Source organism: Epargyreus clarus, unplaced genomic scaffold (genome assembly GCF_041222505.1).
Source record: "Epargyreus clarus isolate Ecla_fem2 unplaced genomic scaffold, WU_Ecla_fem_2.2 ptg000032l, whole genome shotgun sequence".
NCBI lineage: Eukaryota > Metazoa > Arthropoda > Insecta > Lepidoptera > Hesperiidae > Epargyreus > Epargyreus clarus.
The window spans coordinates 293,185-310,171 of NW_027332237.1; the positions used below are offsets into that span (position 1 = coordinate 293,185).

A 16,987-nucleotide genomic window follows, 5' to 3' on the forward strand; every position below is an offset into this window, starting at 1 on the left:
ATATACAATTGGGTACACACGTAAAAATACATTTTGTAATACAGTTAGCTGGGCACAAAATGTGTAATATATTTTTATGTGATGGAAAAAATAAGAAAATTACATAAATCAGTTGAATATAAAAACTTTACAAGCTCATACACGCTACACAATTTCTAATAAAATATTTATTTTCTATTCTAGCAATACAGACAGTAATTAAATATCTTTTACACGTATTAGTGATTTATACAATTTTTGCTCACTAAAGGTTTGACAATTTCTAGTAGGCAAACATTGTCATGCGTCGATTTTTGGTAGGATAAATCGACATTGATAACGCCTTAGTGTTTCTTTATACATGTATAGATAGAGAACACAACAAAACACAATATAATTACACAGTTGAATATTTCGAAGCGCTGTGAAGCAAAGTGGCATTGCATTCCTTTGTAGCATTCCGTACTCAACGGTACACTGGGAATGCAATATCACTTGCTTTGTATTGCAAATTGTATTTTCATTTACATACTGAAACTCATGAAATAAAAAAAAATTATACTTTTCAATACACTATAATTGTCAATCGCCGATCTTTGTTAGACAAAACATTGGATAGACCGATTATTAATAACGGGTGTTGCGCAAAGGGTTCCGGGTTCGATCCCCAGCTAGAGAGACATCTGAATGATGAATTCATATCTCTGTTCTGACTCTAGGTATATGTGTATTCATTTTGTATGCATCCATGGCATCCACACACACAGGAAAATTTAGTATGGGGCTGTGTGTGCAGAAAGCGTTTCTCTTTATATAGAGAGAGAACACAGCGATACGCAATATAATTGCACAGTTGAATATTTCGAAGCGCTTTGAAGCAAAGTCGAGTGTCCCTTTGAAGCATTCCGTACTCAACGGTACAGTCGGAATGCAATATCACTTGCTTTGTGCTGTAAATTGTATTTTTATTTAAAGGTTTTCCAACAATGTTGTGCGATTTGTAAATAAAATAAAAATGCTAAATGCTTTTAGTTTTTGTGTTGAATGCAACTGAAAAGGACTTAGTAAATGCGCTCCAAGTATATTTCAGTTTTGGGGTAAGACGTGTCTAGCCGTGTTACTGAAAAAGAATTGTGCAGTTACAAAGTTACAAGTTTTGCATCTTAAACAATGATTTCAAGAATATTATTTAAGTTTATGAAAGTAAAAAAATATTGAACTTATTTGTAGAGTTAATACGATTTACACATAAAAAGGTATTTCTTGACTTTTTTCATTTATAAAACTTTGTACAGACTAAACTTCAAGACTTAGAGTGGTATTTTGACCTTTTGAATTTCTAATTCATAAGTACATAATTTTGAAAAAGTATGCAGCTCTTACATGAAAGCTTCTAATTCTGCTCATTTATTTATTTATTTACTAGATCCACAGATTTATTTATTTATGATATCTAATACTAATTTAATAATAATATCTCGGAAGAAAGCTTAATTATTTAATTTATCAAATGAAACGCAAAACAACCTTTATAGAATTAATCAAAAGCCTACAAAGGCTACAAATGAAAGATACTGCAAGCTGCAAAACAAACGGAGAAATTCCCGGGAATTTAATATTCAGGAATTTAATATTCACTGTGATATTAAACAATGTTACCGCATTTCATTAACCGGACCAACTTTACAAAGGATTCATTAAGAGGGAGAGAGAACGCAATATTGCTCTCCCACTTTAACTAAAGCTCATCTTTCGGATTTTTCTACTTGGTTTGTTTTGTTTTAAATTTATATAAAAAGTGCGGATAGATGAATTTTCGTCTTTTCGAATTTTCGAAAATATTTTGCGAAATTTTGGTGGTGACAGGAATTATATTTGGATAGAATATTGTGAATTCAGTAATTAATTGAGATAGTTTCAATTGTATAAAATTTTGAAAGGTAAACCGGTGGTAGAGCCTTTTGGGGGCGACTTTGACGTGAAGTTTGAACGTGAAGCATGTTGAAACCAATGTGTTATTAAATGGAACGGTTTTGGATCCCGTGGAGTCAACTGTTTTCCTAGGTGTTACTATTGACGCCAAATTGCAATGGGGCTGCCACATAGATAAATTGTCGGGTAGACTCAGTTCGGCGGCATATGCTGTTAAAAAAATTAGACTTCTAACAGATGTAGAAACAGCTAGAATAGTTTATTTTAGTTACTTTCATAGCATTATGACTTATGGTATATTGCTATGGGGGTGCTCGTCACACCTAAATGATATATTTATATTGCAAAAGAGAGCTATACGAGCTATCTACAGCCTGCCTCCAAGAGCTTCACTAAAAGAACTATTTAAAGAAATAAATATTCTAACTGTTATATCCCAATACATATATGAAAACCTAATTTATGTAAGGAAAAATATTGATAAATTTGTAAAACGGTGTGACACGCATAATGTAAATACAAGGAACAAACTTAACCTTTCTACACATGTTACTCGTCTCCACAAAATAAGTAATTCTTTTGTGGGTCAATGTATACGTTTTTATAATAAACTGCCTATCAAAATCAGAAATTTGTCAATTAATAAATTTAAAGTTATTATCAAAAGCACACTTAGTCGTAAAGCTTATTATAAAATTTCTGATTATATTAATGATAAAACAGCTTGGGACTGATCAATAACATAATTATTAGTTAATTAAGAAAATGTCAAAGTGTAGCGTATCTTGCTGAACAAACTTCTTTTTTTTTAGATAAATGTAAAGCAAGATACTGGAGCTAATGCTTTATTAATTATATGTAAAAATAATGGCATTTAAAAAAAAAATTAAAAAGAGAATAATTATTTTTAAAATTAAAAAAGACAAACCCACTGAGTTTCTTACCGGATCTTCTCAGTAGAGGTCGCGTTCCGATCCGGTAGTAGTTTAAGAAAATATTGTAACTGACAATTTGTAAGTGCCGCCGTTGGCCTATACAAAATAAATATATTTCATTTCATTTCATTTCATTTCTTTGGAGGTACCGCCGATTTTTGCCTAATCTTAGTAGTGTTAAACTGTTAAGCAATGCTGGTAACGCTTTGAAGGAAATCATAAGAAAGATATACTTTTCCAAGACTTTCCAACTTTGGTCTAAGGCAGGGGTTCCCAAAGTGTGCGCCGCGGCGCCCTGGTGCGCCGTAGAAAGTAAAGAGGGGCGCCGTGAGTCGATCCTCTAATCATTGGACACCACAAATATTGGCGTTTTGGTCATTGATTCAAAATGAATATCCAAAGCATTAAAAATTTTCATTCCGTTTGCAACATCATATCTATGTGAAGCTGGGTTTTCAGATGTAGCTGTGATAAAGAACAAATATCGGTTCAATGTGGAGCAAGAAATGAGAATAGCAGTGTCAAGTGATATTCCCCGCTTTGAAAAACTGCGCGGAGATCACTTAGCTCACCCTTCACATTGATTTGACTGAATAAATATCGTATTTTATTTTTGTTATCCTCAAGTCTTTCTTGTTGTTTTCCGTTTAAATTTTTTTATAATAACGTATTGAACAATTTCATATTGTGGTGTTTTAAATTCGTTTCGATCAACCTAAGGTAACTACTATTATTTTAGTTACCTATTTCTTTCGACTGTCTTCTTCAAATAGTTAGCTAGGACAGGGCACAGGGCGCCGTGAAAGAATATAAAACTTGTAACTGCGCCGCGGGTTACAAAAGATTGGGAACCCCTGGTCTAAGGGGTAGAAAGGCGTCTGTGGCCGACGTCAGAGGCTCTTTTTGGAGTTTGTTATAGATGTCCATAGGTAGCAGTGGTTTCATTGCCATATGTCAAGTATTCTATGTTCGATTCCTGGCTAGCTTATGTAGAAGAATAATATAGAAATTGCTTCGAGAAAATAATGCTACGGCCGTGCCACTTTTTTTAGCTCGACTTGGCGGAGGCACTGCCGTGCCTCCAGATTTCTGTATAAATGTCCATGCCACGAAGAACATGGAATCTTAGTGCAAGCTATGAAGGTTAAAACCATTATTTGATTACATATCCATTTTACAACTGCTCGAACCACTGACAAATAAACCCTTAAAACGGTGGTGGTTTACCGACCTCCCACCGTACACATTCTTAAAATTCCAAATATTTCGCCGGGCGGGTCACAGTAATACATAACTGCTCTGCCAAGCGGAAAACACTCTAGCTACTAGTGATGGGACACTGTCGATAGTGATTATCAATTATTTTATAAAATACTATATATTTAATACTGGATAATATAAACCATTAACATAGTATATTATGTAAACCTGAACATTTATATTTTGGTTTATTCCCCATGTTTGAATGTCAAAATCTATTAAACATAATTCCACTTATATTGAGTGTTGCTAACAACTAAATAATAACTCCGCAGATTGATAATTTTGTATATTTTGTGTTACATATAAATTAAGCATATCTTTATAAATTGTACCTACAATTTTTTGGTAAAAATATCGTAACTAAGTGAGTTTAAGCACGCCAACGTCCAGAACGTGTAGTATTAGAATGAAATATACCTAGATTGCACAAGCTTTTGTAAAATATTTTCTATTAGATTTAATCATCAGCTGATCATAGATTACAGATGCATTATAAATCCTAAGGACTAAGATGGTCGGCTTATATGTACCTAAATCTTAGAAATAATAAAGTCATAAAACGCAAGACCTGCTTTACGTTAGGAATGGATGTATCGATGATATCATGCAGTCACTTAATGTTTTATAATTATGATATTTATTTGATATCGTATCGATATGGATTAGATTATTTATTATCGATATAAGATATGTTTGCAGCACAATATTAAAGAATGCCGGAACGTACACGCATTTAAAATACACAATATGTGCCAGATATCGATAAATTGTTTATTATCGATATATCGATATATATCTTTCGCGGCACATCACTAAAGAATGCGGGGTCGTATACGCGTGCGCGTATCGAGCGACGCCGGCTATGTACCGACTATATACAATACATTCTTGTACATACAGATATATTGTATATACCAAATGCAGCCCGTTTGATTGATATATACGATGTTTCGAAGAGCAATTAATTGAAATAGTTTGGATTGTAACGGTATCATATTGATATGTAAAAGAGAGATAAAATTGGTGAATTTATATTAATAATATCCCGTTATTAATAATGTCTGGATATAATAATAACTTATTACCATGTATGTCTACGCCGTAGACGCAACGGTATCATTGTTGTATTGTGTGTATATAAAATAATATATTAGAAATAACCTTCATTAATTAGCTGGTGTAGCAGGTTATTGATGTTAATCTAAATATATATAACTCAAAGGTAACACGAAGGATTTATCAAAAGATTTTTTTTATTTAATATGGAGGAATTAAAGAAAATAATTTACAAAATCATAGCATAGCTTAGAGGTATATAATAGTAGATTCACATAACAGAATGATACAGATAGGTACGTGGAGGTGGCAACAGCTTCCGTGAGCTGCGTGTTTGCTGAACTGATTCTCGTGGCACGTGATCTGTAAGTTACAGAAGGCAGCGATTTTAAACGCTTTCGCGCTGTTGTACCCTTATGAGCTTATCTTAAACTGACTATTTCGTAGATAATAAATCTGCGTCTTTATATTTTAAGTAGTATGTTTAGTTGACTTTTGGTATTATTTTTTATTTATAAAAATCAATTTGAACTTTAGGTGAATTTAAAAGATTAAATGTCTATTGTTATAATAGCCAATAATATGATACCTAAATAATCAAAATTTGGAAACCTTCAAATTGAATTGACTTGTAGGTTTTCAAATAAATACATAATTATGTAAGTTATGTTCAAATCGTTTTTTTGGTCCTAGGCATTTGGCCTTTCGTATTCCATCCGAGTATAGTCACTTTTGTTTATTAAAACAACCCTAACCCTTTGGGATTAGAAACATCAGTCTTAGATTTATCATTAGCATTTAGGTTATACTTATTTAAAGTGTTAAAAAGCAATTCCCGCTACCGCTCCCGCTTCCTCTCCTACCTTGTACCACACACCCCACCGGCCGACCGCTAGCCACGCACGAAACGCAAACAGCGCCTTCTAACAGCACGATCACGACTCCTGACGAAACTACCACTATCCTCCACTTGTGTACACTAACTAGAAACTCTATCGAAATATTTGCCCGATTTTCATTTACGACTACTTACTTATATTGTAAGTAAAGTTTTTTATGTTAGTTATGTTCAAATGCTGAACGATGACCTGTTAAAATGGTCTAGTGGGAGCCGGGTTCACATAACGAGTATTTCTTGTACTTATACCCGCGTGGCGGAGCGGTCACCATACCGGTCTGACGCGCAGAGGGTCCGGGTTCGATCCCCGGCCAGACAGATATCTAAATGATGAATTTAGGTTTCTGTTTCTGGGTCTGGGTGTTTGTGTATTTGTCTTTGTGTGGGGCTGTGAGGGTAGAAAGCGTTATTATTAAGCATTAAGCGTTATTCTTGTCCACAACATATACTTGTATAATATACTTTTAATTCATTTCCAAAAAAAAATGAAAATACTAAACTGAGTTATTTATGACAGAGTTTATTCATTGTTTTACTTACCAATAATTCACAATATCAACGCGCGGATTTTTAATATTATTAATAATAATCGCCTATTATTAATAATAATCAAGCTATACACTTTCCCTAACAAATGTCTAAATTTGTCAATTTAATAAATTTGATAATTTGACAATAGTAGGGAGACATTGTCAAATTACGCCATTAATTATCGATCTGTGCAAAAATTGTATAGATCGATAATTAGTAACGGGCACATGATCCTAGGCCTTTGACGATACTTATTTATGCTCTAAGATATCTTATGATCCTTAGGAAGCCTTGACCACCCTCAGACCAGCTATAATATAAAAAATAAATACTTTTAGAACACGTCTAAAAGTATTTATTTTTGTTGTTGTTGTATTGTATTTATTTTTGTAATTCCAATGTGACGATATACCTTCGTCACGATATCACGATTTATGACGAAACCATCACAAGTATCACAACAAACACTATATATTATATATAAACATATTTTCCTACATTTTTATTTCATTGCTGGCCACGACTCTCTTCAAACCGAAAGGGTCTTGGCAAAGATGGCATCAAACAGATTGATTAAAAAAAAATATAGTTTAAAAAAACTACTGCGTAGTCTGAAGTTGCTCCAGCTTCAATGTTCCATTGTTTTTATAATAGAGGAGTAGCAGGCGAGCTTGCAGTCCATCTGATGGTAAGTGGCTACTGCCGCCCATGGACATCTGTAATCAATGCCAGATGAGGTCGGCCACAGATGCGGCGCTACCCCTGAGGACTAAGCTGGAGCGCCTCGGAAAAGTATGTCTCCCTTACCACACCCTTCAAACCGGAACACAGCAGCTCCTAACACTGCTGTTATTAGGTAGAAAAAGGTGTGGCGGTGGTGCCGCCAGAGTCGAACCACAAAGGGTTCTACCACCTTTTCCATTACGTACCATAGGTTTGTAATTGTAAATAAAACCTAATATTTGAATAGATGTGTGTTATGAAGTTTCTTCCGCCGCTTATTCTCCATAACGAAACACCTTGTGACGTTTTACAAGATTCTGTAAAGGATCTACTTTCAATAAAAAAAATAATTAGATTCGATTATTTACACTCAATCTATAACCATTATTTTTGGTTTATAATAATCCCTAGCTACGTATTTTAAAATACTGTAAAAGTAGAAGTGTCTTAAATTGCGAAGAGGCTTTTAAGTTACAATTCGACTTCGGGAACAAGTAACTTAAAAAGTTAAATGGGTTTTCTGAAGTTATTCCTTATCCTTCTTATATACGATCTTCTTATATACTAGGGCGGAACGGAAATACCTCCAATCCCGCCATTAGTATCTTGTTTTAACAACAAAGTCCCTTTCTTATATAGAAAGGGATTTTGTTGTTAAAATAAAGATTACTTAGTAATGGAATTAAGTTATAAAATCAGTTGTCATGGAGAACCATTTAATATTCAGTATTTAAGAAAGGGCGCAAAGATACGAGTACAATAGTAAATCACAATAATTAACAGGAATTTCCAACTGTCTAAAGAAATACATTTTTATTAATAACTACTTATTTAAATTGTGTAGTATCTTCATAGATAAGTATAGATATCTCACCGCCTTGTAATTGAAGGAAGGAAGGAAGGAATTAAATGGCTTAAACGGCTGACAATTCTGTCAGCCATTTAATGGCTGTCATGGTGGAATTTACGCGGAACAATGCCGACATGCGAAGTTAAGTGGTGCAAAAACACGAAATCAAAGAAAAAGTGCGGAATATAATAAAAGAATATAATATTAGAAAAATATTGTTTCATTCGTAAATGATCTAAAAACTTTTCAAACACGAAAATAGATGACAGTGTCAATTTCAATTGTCAAAGGTTACATTTTCTTGTTAGGAGTGAGTAATCTTTACTAATCTATGAGTACTATGTATGTAAGTATGATGTGCCCATAATTAATAATATTAAAAAATTACACAGTTTCGATCACCTGTTATTCTTTTCAAAAGTAATCATGTCGCCGACGGCAATGGGCGGCAGTAGCCACTTTCCATCAGGTGGACTCTCGTCTGATACTCCTATATTAATAGAAAATGAATAAAATCAAGCACCCGATTATTTATAGGTATAGGTAAATAGTTTTTTTTTTACATGAAACACGTTTTAAAACAATATACCTATGAACAAACAACTTTGTAAAACTGGTCAAATATCACCGGCTCGGTGACAAATGGTGCGGGATTATGTGCAAATCGGCCGTCATCCCGCGAAGAGTTATTGATTCTGCGCAGATAATCCGGGATTTCGCCCGTGGGGCGTCACTAACGTTTGGTGACTGGGAATTTTGTGTCTATTCGTATATTGAGAATCGAAAAATGTGGAAAATGTATAAATAAAAACAACTTTAATAATTTTCTGTTTAATCATATATTGTGTCTGAAAATGTGGATAATGTATAGATAAAATAACTTTAATTAAAGCGAATTAACCGTGTGTGCTCATAAAGATTTTTGTTATTAATCAGTTTAATAAAAAAAAACTTCGGTGTAATATAATTCAATAATCAGTTTTTAAAGGAATTATTTAATTTATTATTTTAAAAGCGGCTGCACCTCTGTACAGAGATTTTTTTCTGTTACATTAGAGGCATTTTGAAAATATTTATGTCATGCAAATGTTATATCTAAGTACTAAAATTCAATGGATTATTCGGTGAACTCAACTTATTCACATACAAGTATAGAAGTTAGAATACTAAGGTACATAACTTAGATAGAGCTAAGATACGCGGATGTGACAAATGATTGTGGATTACGCGTAAATCGTCCGTCATTCCGCTTAGAGTTATTGATTCCGGGATAAGCCGGGATCCGATTCCCGGCGGAATTCAGAAATCACTACGGCCCAGCCAAAAATCGGTGAATGTTTCGAACTTTGAATACTTTATATAATCCTAAATAATATCTGTTTTCTTAAGTGCTATATAACTAAAAAGAATAATCATTTTGGAGATATTTTGATGGAGTTGTAAATCTTTACGGATGATAAATGTAAAAAGTTACTACACGTCATAATTCATGGTTTGTGGCGTTAAAGAAAGCATTGTAACCTTAGTTACTGTGATTTGTAAAGAAAGCTTTACAACGCATTATAACCTTCGAAGGTGGTAAAATCCTTAGTGGTTCGACTCCAGCGGCACCACCGCAACACCTATTTCTGCCTAATAGCAGCAGTGTTAGGCGCTGCTGTGTTCCGTTTTGAAGGGTGTGGTAAGGGAGGCATACTTTTCCGAGGCGTTCCAGCTTAGTCCTCAGGGGTAGCGGCGCATCTGTGGCCGACCTCAGGTAGGAATATCTAATCCTATCTGGAGTTGATTACAGATGTCCATGGGCGGCAGTAGCCACTTACCATCAGTTGGACTGCATGCTCGTCTGCTACTCCTATATTATAAAAAAAACCTTAGATACTTACTGTGTCTTACTTAATTTAATTTGAAGATAGCGTTGAAACATTGTTAATGGTTCTAAACATTTCTAACAGAACTTTACTTATCTACGTTACGTATAATGTGTTACTATGTCTTGATTTGAAAGTTTTTACCCTTTTAAAGATGTTTCTGAAAATTACTCTTGAAAACTGAGTTGGAAAGCCATGCATAAGTCCCATAACATATTTTAAAATCAGTGCACTGCAGTGATATTATAAAATCGAAATACGTGTGACAATGGTGCCTTCTGAGTTAAACCTAGAAACGGACTACCACCTTTAAAAATACATTGTATTTTTGTTGTTTCATAATAATACATAATGATGGACACGCATTAACAAGACAAAGCAGTGTTCAAGACTGTTGTTATAAGATGGAAGATTTTGGATATATTTTTCCGAGGCGTTCCAGCTTAGTCCTGAGGCGTATCGGCGCTTCTGTTGCCGACTTCAGAAAGAAATATCTAAACCTATCTGAGGTTGATCACAGATGTCAATGGGCGGCAGTAGCCACTCATATTATAAAAAAAGATATAAATAGGTGTGGCAGTGGCTGTCCCTGTAGTTCCGGGACCAGAAAAGGGCTAAGGTATCCTCAGCCTGTCGTAAGAGGCGACTAAAAGGGAGCTTTCGGGGTTGAGGGCGGCAAGGGTGGGAGCTCTAACCGCCCGGCTAGCAACCTCGGGAAGAACGATGGTATGTGTGACCTCATACCGTCGTGAGCTCCACAAGGAGTGACGAGCTTCCTAATCATCTGGGCGGAGCCCGGCGGGGCGACGCGCAAAGAGGACTCCGGTTGCGTTCCTTTGGAGATCCCGGAGTCCTCTACGCAGTGCTGAGTACGGTCACCCGGGGGTTTTAGTGCGGTAAAAGTTCCACATAACCCGTCGTCACTACCACGGCTCGGGTACCTTTTGAAGGTTTCCCCCTCGTCAAAAAAAAAAGGTGTGGCAGTGGTTCGTTCAGAGTCGAACCACTAACTTTACAGAAAGTTTATGCCTTCAAAAATATTAGTTTCATTATAACGTACAGTACATAATAGACACGTTATCAAGTTACATCACTATTTCCAGCATTATTTTTGCAATACATACAATATGCATAAGTTTCATAGGGCGACGTAAACTTTACGACAAATAAGTTCTGCTTCGAGCCTTATTTGCATTTATACCACACGATTGTTCATAATATTTGTAGTCCGACGTCCACACACATAGCATATACAAATAACGTTTATTTAAGTAGTTTTGTGTCGTATATACCAAATGGACTTGCTCTATAGTAATTAATTAAAAACATTATTGATAATTATTTGTAAGTTACGAATAATAAAGGTGATATAAACATTTATAGTACGAGTCCGAAGGCTCCAAACCTATTTCTATTTTATAACAACAGTGTCAAGTTCTGATGTGCTCTAGTTTGGAGGGAGTAAGGGAGATGCTTTCTAACTTACATGTGCTTTTAAGGCTTTGACGTTAAATCAACAAAGTGCCCACTACTGCCAATGGACAGCACGGGTCAAAGATACATTACTACATCGGAAGACTAAGTTAGAAAGCCTCGTAAACGTCTCTCCCTTATCACAACCTTCAACTTAAAAACAGCAACGCTTAAAACAGCTGATTTACAGGGAAATACATTTGGCGGTAGCACCTACGAACCACTAAACAAAAAGCACGGTGTATCTATTATATTACGTATATGTTTTCGGTATCATCTCTACCATCGATATGGTTTATTTTAGTTGTTTTATCACGCGATTGTATATTTTGTATACATATAATGTAAACTGATAATAAATAATTATTAATTTTGTAATAATGCTAAAACACTCTACTCTACGTAAACTACATGTAGATATCTAATTTAACAATAGCAGCTCTATCAAGTGTACGAATCAAAATACATAGTATAAACACAAAACAGAGAAGGAATATCTTGTAAACAAATCAGTATCCTTACCAGGAATTTTTACGTGTTTACATTAATGACTGGCTTTGTATTTGTTTACGTATTTGCCCATACATTTTCAATCAGCGCCCCTAGCAGACTGTATCTTAACTGATTGGAAATGTGTGGGAAATACGTAAACAAATACAAAAACAGTAATTTTTGTAAAAACGTAAAATCTCATACTAAGGGTACAGTTTGATTTATTTCATTTGTTTTTTTTTTATCAAGTGATAGTATAGTAGGTTATTACAGAGTAAAATGTAAACTGAGAATAGATAATAATTATTAATTTTTTAACCTCTACGTAAACGTACAAAATGTACGTATCTAGATTAACAATAGCAGCTCTGTTTCAAGTGTACGAATCAAAATACATAGTAGAAAACACAAAACAGAGAAGGAATATCTTGTAAACAAATCAGGGGCATCGCCGGTCCGCCATAAATAATGGAGTTTGTACTTGACAGTTGCCAAATGAGTAGCGCCGTCCCGCTCTGCACCTCTCGCTCGCTCATACATCTTTGATGGCACCGCTTCCGAGCTTTTGTTTCTAGTTTTATTTAGAGTGAATGTTGTGTATTTTTTTTTTATCGGAGTAGCAGACGAGCAACCCACCTGATGGTAAGTGGCTATTGCCGCCCATGAACTGTAATCGACCCCAGATAGGATATATTCCTACTTGATGTCGGCCACAGATGCGCCGCTACCCCTGAGTACTAAGCTGGAACGCCTCGGACAAGCATGTATCCCTCAACTGGTAGAACTCTTGTCGACTCCGGCAGCGGCACCGTCACACCGATTTCTGCCTAATGACAGCAGTATTAAGTTTTCCTGTCTTACGGTTTGAAGGGAGACATAGTTAAGTACTTATTCGAGGCATTCTAACTTAGTCGACGATGAGACACTAATGGGTTTCTCACGATGTAATACAAGAAAAACATTATAAAAATTTACATAAAGGTTCAAATATTTCGTAGTAGTTCCATAATTACAAGTAATTCCTAAAGAACTCTTAATACATAAACTATAATTGACACTAAATGTTTCGCTTTCCTTTAAGCAATCTTCAGGTTCAGAAACTCTCACTCAAAATTGACCTAAAATGTTTTTAACTGGCTTGTATAACAGAAACTGACTCACTGACTGATTCACTGGTTTACTGACGCATTCTATTAATAAGACTGACTCATTTGTTCTACTCATTCATAGTAAATACATCGTTAGCTGCAACCTTTTTTTATATCCCACAGTTGGGCAAGGAAACCCACAAATGGAATAAATCTGTACCCTTACCATGAGTTTTTACGTTTTGACAAATATGACTGTTTTGGTATTTGTTTACGTATTTGCCCATATAAATTCCAATCAGCGCTCCTAACGGATTGTATCAGAACGATAGTGTCAGTAACGTAACGTTAAATATCTAAATTGACAAAATGGCGCTTTATGTTTTGTCTCTCTTCTTTGCGAACATGTGAGGCAGACAAAAATACTTGAGCACTTACTTATTGTTACGTTTACTCAGTCTACTGAAACGGAACAGAATAATGGAGTGATTAAACGTAACGTAAAATTATGGGATGTTTTGAAAACTCATGGTAAGGGTACTGGAGTGTATTCCAGCACACTACTCCGATGCGGGTAGTTCGAGGGCGTACGGGTTTATGGTCAACCTATGTTGGTTTGACATCGCCCTAAAGGCCTTGGACAAGGATTAAAGAGAGCTGTCTAAGTAGTCGGATCGGTTAACGTGCCCTTTGTTGCACGAAAATTGGTTTTAATACATACAAAAAATACAAAATGAATACAAATAATATACTAAAGATAATAAATACGTATATATTTTTAGTCTAAAGTAGTTACCATTTTTCTTGCGATCTTTAATTCTAAGTATATGTTGATTACTAATATCCATGAGCAGTAAAGACTATCAATAAAAACCACAATGACTACTTACCATCAGGTAGACTATATGCTCTTCTGCTACTTCATAAAAAAGTAACTAGAAATTCATCAATACATTTGTGACCCTTCGGAAACCCGTGCGATAATTTCCCTAAATCTCGAAGATCATCCGCAAATCGCCTATCATCAGTTATCCGACCCTAAAGGTGATTGAAATATGTACCCGTTCCATTAGAATCCATATAAGTCGCTATCATTTATCATAGTTTACGTGAAACGTTGTGCAGAGAAAGGGTATAAGAATTTTCTAAATAAAAGTTATTTAACAATACAGAAATGTTATATGGTTTGTTAAAGAAAAAATGTAAATATTTAATCCATCAACAGAATGGAAAAACCAAGGGTATAAGGCATAATAGAATAATCATCAATATGTTCCTCTGCTGTACACAGCCATAAGTTTAGAAGGGTTAGACTTCACACAACTTGGATTTAATTTTCTCACGATATTCTCTTTATTATTGAAGCAATTAGCAATTATTATGAATATCTAATACGTATGTCCTTCAAAACATTGAAAGTGTCTGAAAATTTAAATTCAGTCGTATAGCGTTAGAGTTCGAATTCAAACCAGTAGCTTATCCTTGCTTCTTTCTAACCGTCAGAGATGAAAGCCAAAACTACACTGTCAACAATAATAAGACACCTAAATCCGTATAAGAATTTAACAGCAGAATGTTTCCACAGGTATGGTTCCAGAACCGTCGCGCGAAGTGGAAGAAACGCAAGAAGAGTACCAACGTGTTCAGGTCGCCAGGAGCGCTGCTGCCCTCGCACGGCCTGCCGCCCTTCGGCGCTGGTGACGTCTGCGGCCCTGGAGTCTTCGCTGACCGGCCCTGGTCTATGCCCGCTGGTGAGTCACGACGTAGCTACAGTCATGGCTCTACCATGATTTTTTATAGTTATACCTAAATAATGAGGCAGACGGACTACTTGATATAAAGTAGTCACCATCACATATGGACATTTACAACATCAGAGGATGAAATTCATTGCCGGCTTTGTAGGAAAGCTGTTGCATCTTTTTTGGGAACCCCATGGCATTGCGCTCCAGGAATGCCTCAGGAGGAAGTTATATTAAACCTACCTCAGATGTGTCAGGATAGCGTTCAAAATGTTACGTAACAAAAACTTTTACCTACCTTATCTACCTTATGGCGTGAAATAGTGCACAAAAATATGAAAAAGTGAGAGTGTGCGGAATGTAAATTATCATAGATAAGTATATTTTATTTACCCAAATTAAGTTATAATTAAATGCTCTTGCCTAAAAAATTTACTATGACGCCCAAAAATGATTCTGAGTAACCCGATATTTTAAAGCCATAAATACAAATATAACAAAATGTTTGTATTTCTTCGAATATTTTATCGTAATCTTCTACTCGTGTACTACACATATAATCTACGAATTCTACTTCATAATAAAACTCCGTATGACTTTTCCATATTTCAAACATTCCTTGCCTTTCGCTCAGGATTAGGTCAGCTCTCCCAAGGCGGGGTCTCCATGGGTGGTTTTGGCGCGGGCGGATTACCTCAGCTGGCTGCCGACCTGAACCCTTCGCTGCCCATCAGCTCTGTCGCCTCTGGACAACCGTATCAGACGCACTACCCGCTAAACTCTCTTGGTAAGTATCATTTCATATGCATCCTTGCTATGATAAATTTAGCAGGACCTTCTGTGGTTCGACTCCGACGGCACCACCACCACTCGTATTTCTGTCTAATAACAGCAGTGTTAAGCTCTACTGTGTGCTTAAATAATAGAGATATATAACAAAAACTCCCTTACAGATCGTATCAGTATTTTTGAGAAAATCGTGAACATACAAGCCTACATACATAATGTCGGTAAAAAGCTAATGCTAATACGGTAATGCTCAAATAAAGAATCTCCTTTGTTTGAAGTCGATAAAAATAAAAATAATTACGAGTATGCATTTAGAGGAAAATGTGAATGAAAGCATTCGGTAACTCAGTTTAATATTTTCCGCAGGTGACACAATGATGTCGTACTGTAACAACATCAGCCAGCAGCAAGGCGCGCCGCTGGAGGGCTCGCCCACACCGCCGCACATGGCACATTGTGGAAACAACGCCTCGCCAACGACCAGCGGTAAGAACACAGACAATGTACATTGTACAATAAAAAAAATAAAACAAGCGAAATACACACACACACACTCAAGTAAAAATATACTAATAAATGCACATTTTAATGATATACTACCAAGATATACACAACTTTCAATGGTTTATAACAGCTACGTTAAGCTCTAATGTATTTGGCGTAGAATGGGGGTCTAAGGCAGAGACACTTATACGGGGCGTTTCAACTTAGTCGTCAAGGATAGTGACACACGTTGTAGACAACCTCAATTAGGACTCCGATGTTATCTGAGGTTGATTACAAATGACTATTTAAGCCACTAATCTACATGTGGTCAGTATACTCGTTTGCTACACATATAACAAAAAAATCTTCATATTCACCTCCTATTCGTATTAGCTTATCAGGTAATTTGTATCCTCATTGTATCATACTTCTATCATCCACAGGTAACGGCGGTGAGCACGTAGAAGAGGAGATGTGGCGCGGCCACAGCATCGCGGCGCTGCGGCGCCGGGCGTCGGAGCTGTCCGCCGCCATCCCGCCCTACCTGCAGCTCAACTACGACGCGCACAGCCCCGTCTACTGACAGAGCTACAACCACCTGACCATGTAAACAGCGCCAGGTATTGAGGATTGTCAGGTGTGATTTCATCAGGGAATATCATAACTTGTCAAAAACAGTTGTTGAGGCGATGCGATTTCGTCAGGGAATTTCGTAACTTGTCAAAAATTTCATAACTTGTCAGGGAATTACAATGCGTCAGGTATGGATTTGCAGTGTCAGGCGATGTGACTTCGTCAGGAAATTCCTTAACTTGTCAAAAATTAAATAACTTTTCAGGAAAATTCAAAGCTTCAGTTATGAAGTTGCAGTTTCAGGCGATG

At 35.9% G+C, this 16,987-nt stretch overlaps 1 protein-coding gene across 1 annotated transcript in view; it reads left to right on the top strand.

The window, feature by feature from the left end:
- LOC140755132 (homeobox protein orthopedia) overlaps positions 1–16,711 on the top strand; it is a 43,517-nt gene extending 26,806 nt beyond the window's left edge. Inside the window, exons 5-8 of the mRNA XM_073090338.1 lie at positions 14,674–14,839; positions 15,465–15,617; positions 15,986–16,105; positions 16,549–16,711. Coding sequence (XP_072946439.1) covers positions 14,674–14,839; positions 15,465–15,617; positions 15,986–16,105; positions 16,549–16,688 — 579 coding nt within the window. The 3' untranslated portion in view covers positions 16,689–16,711. The remainder of the gene's footprint in view (positions 1–14,673; positions 14,840–15,464; positions 15,618–15,985; positions 16,106–16,548) is intronic.
- The last annotated feature ends 276 nt before the right edge of the window (positions 16,712–16,987 follow it).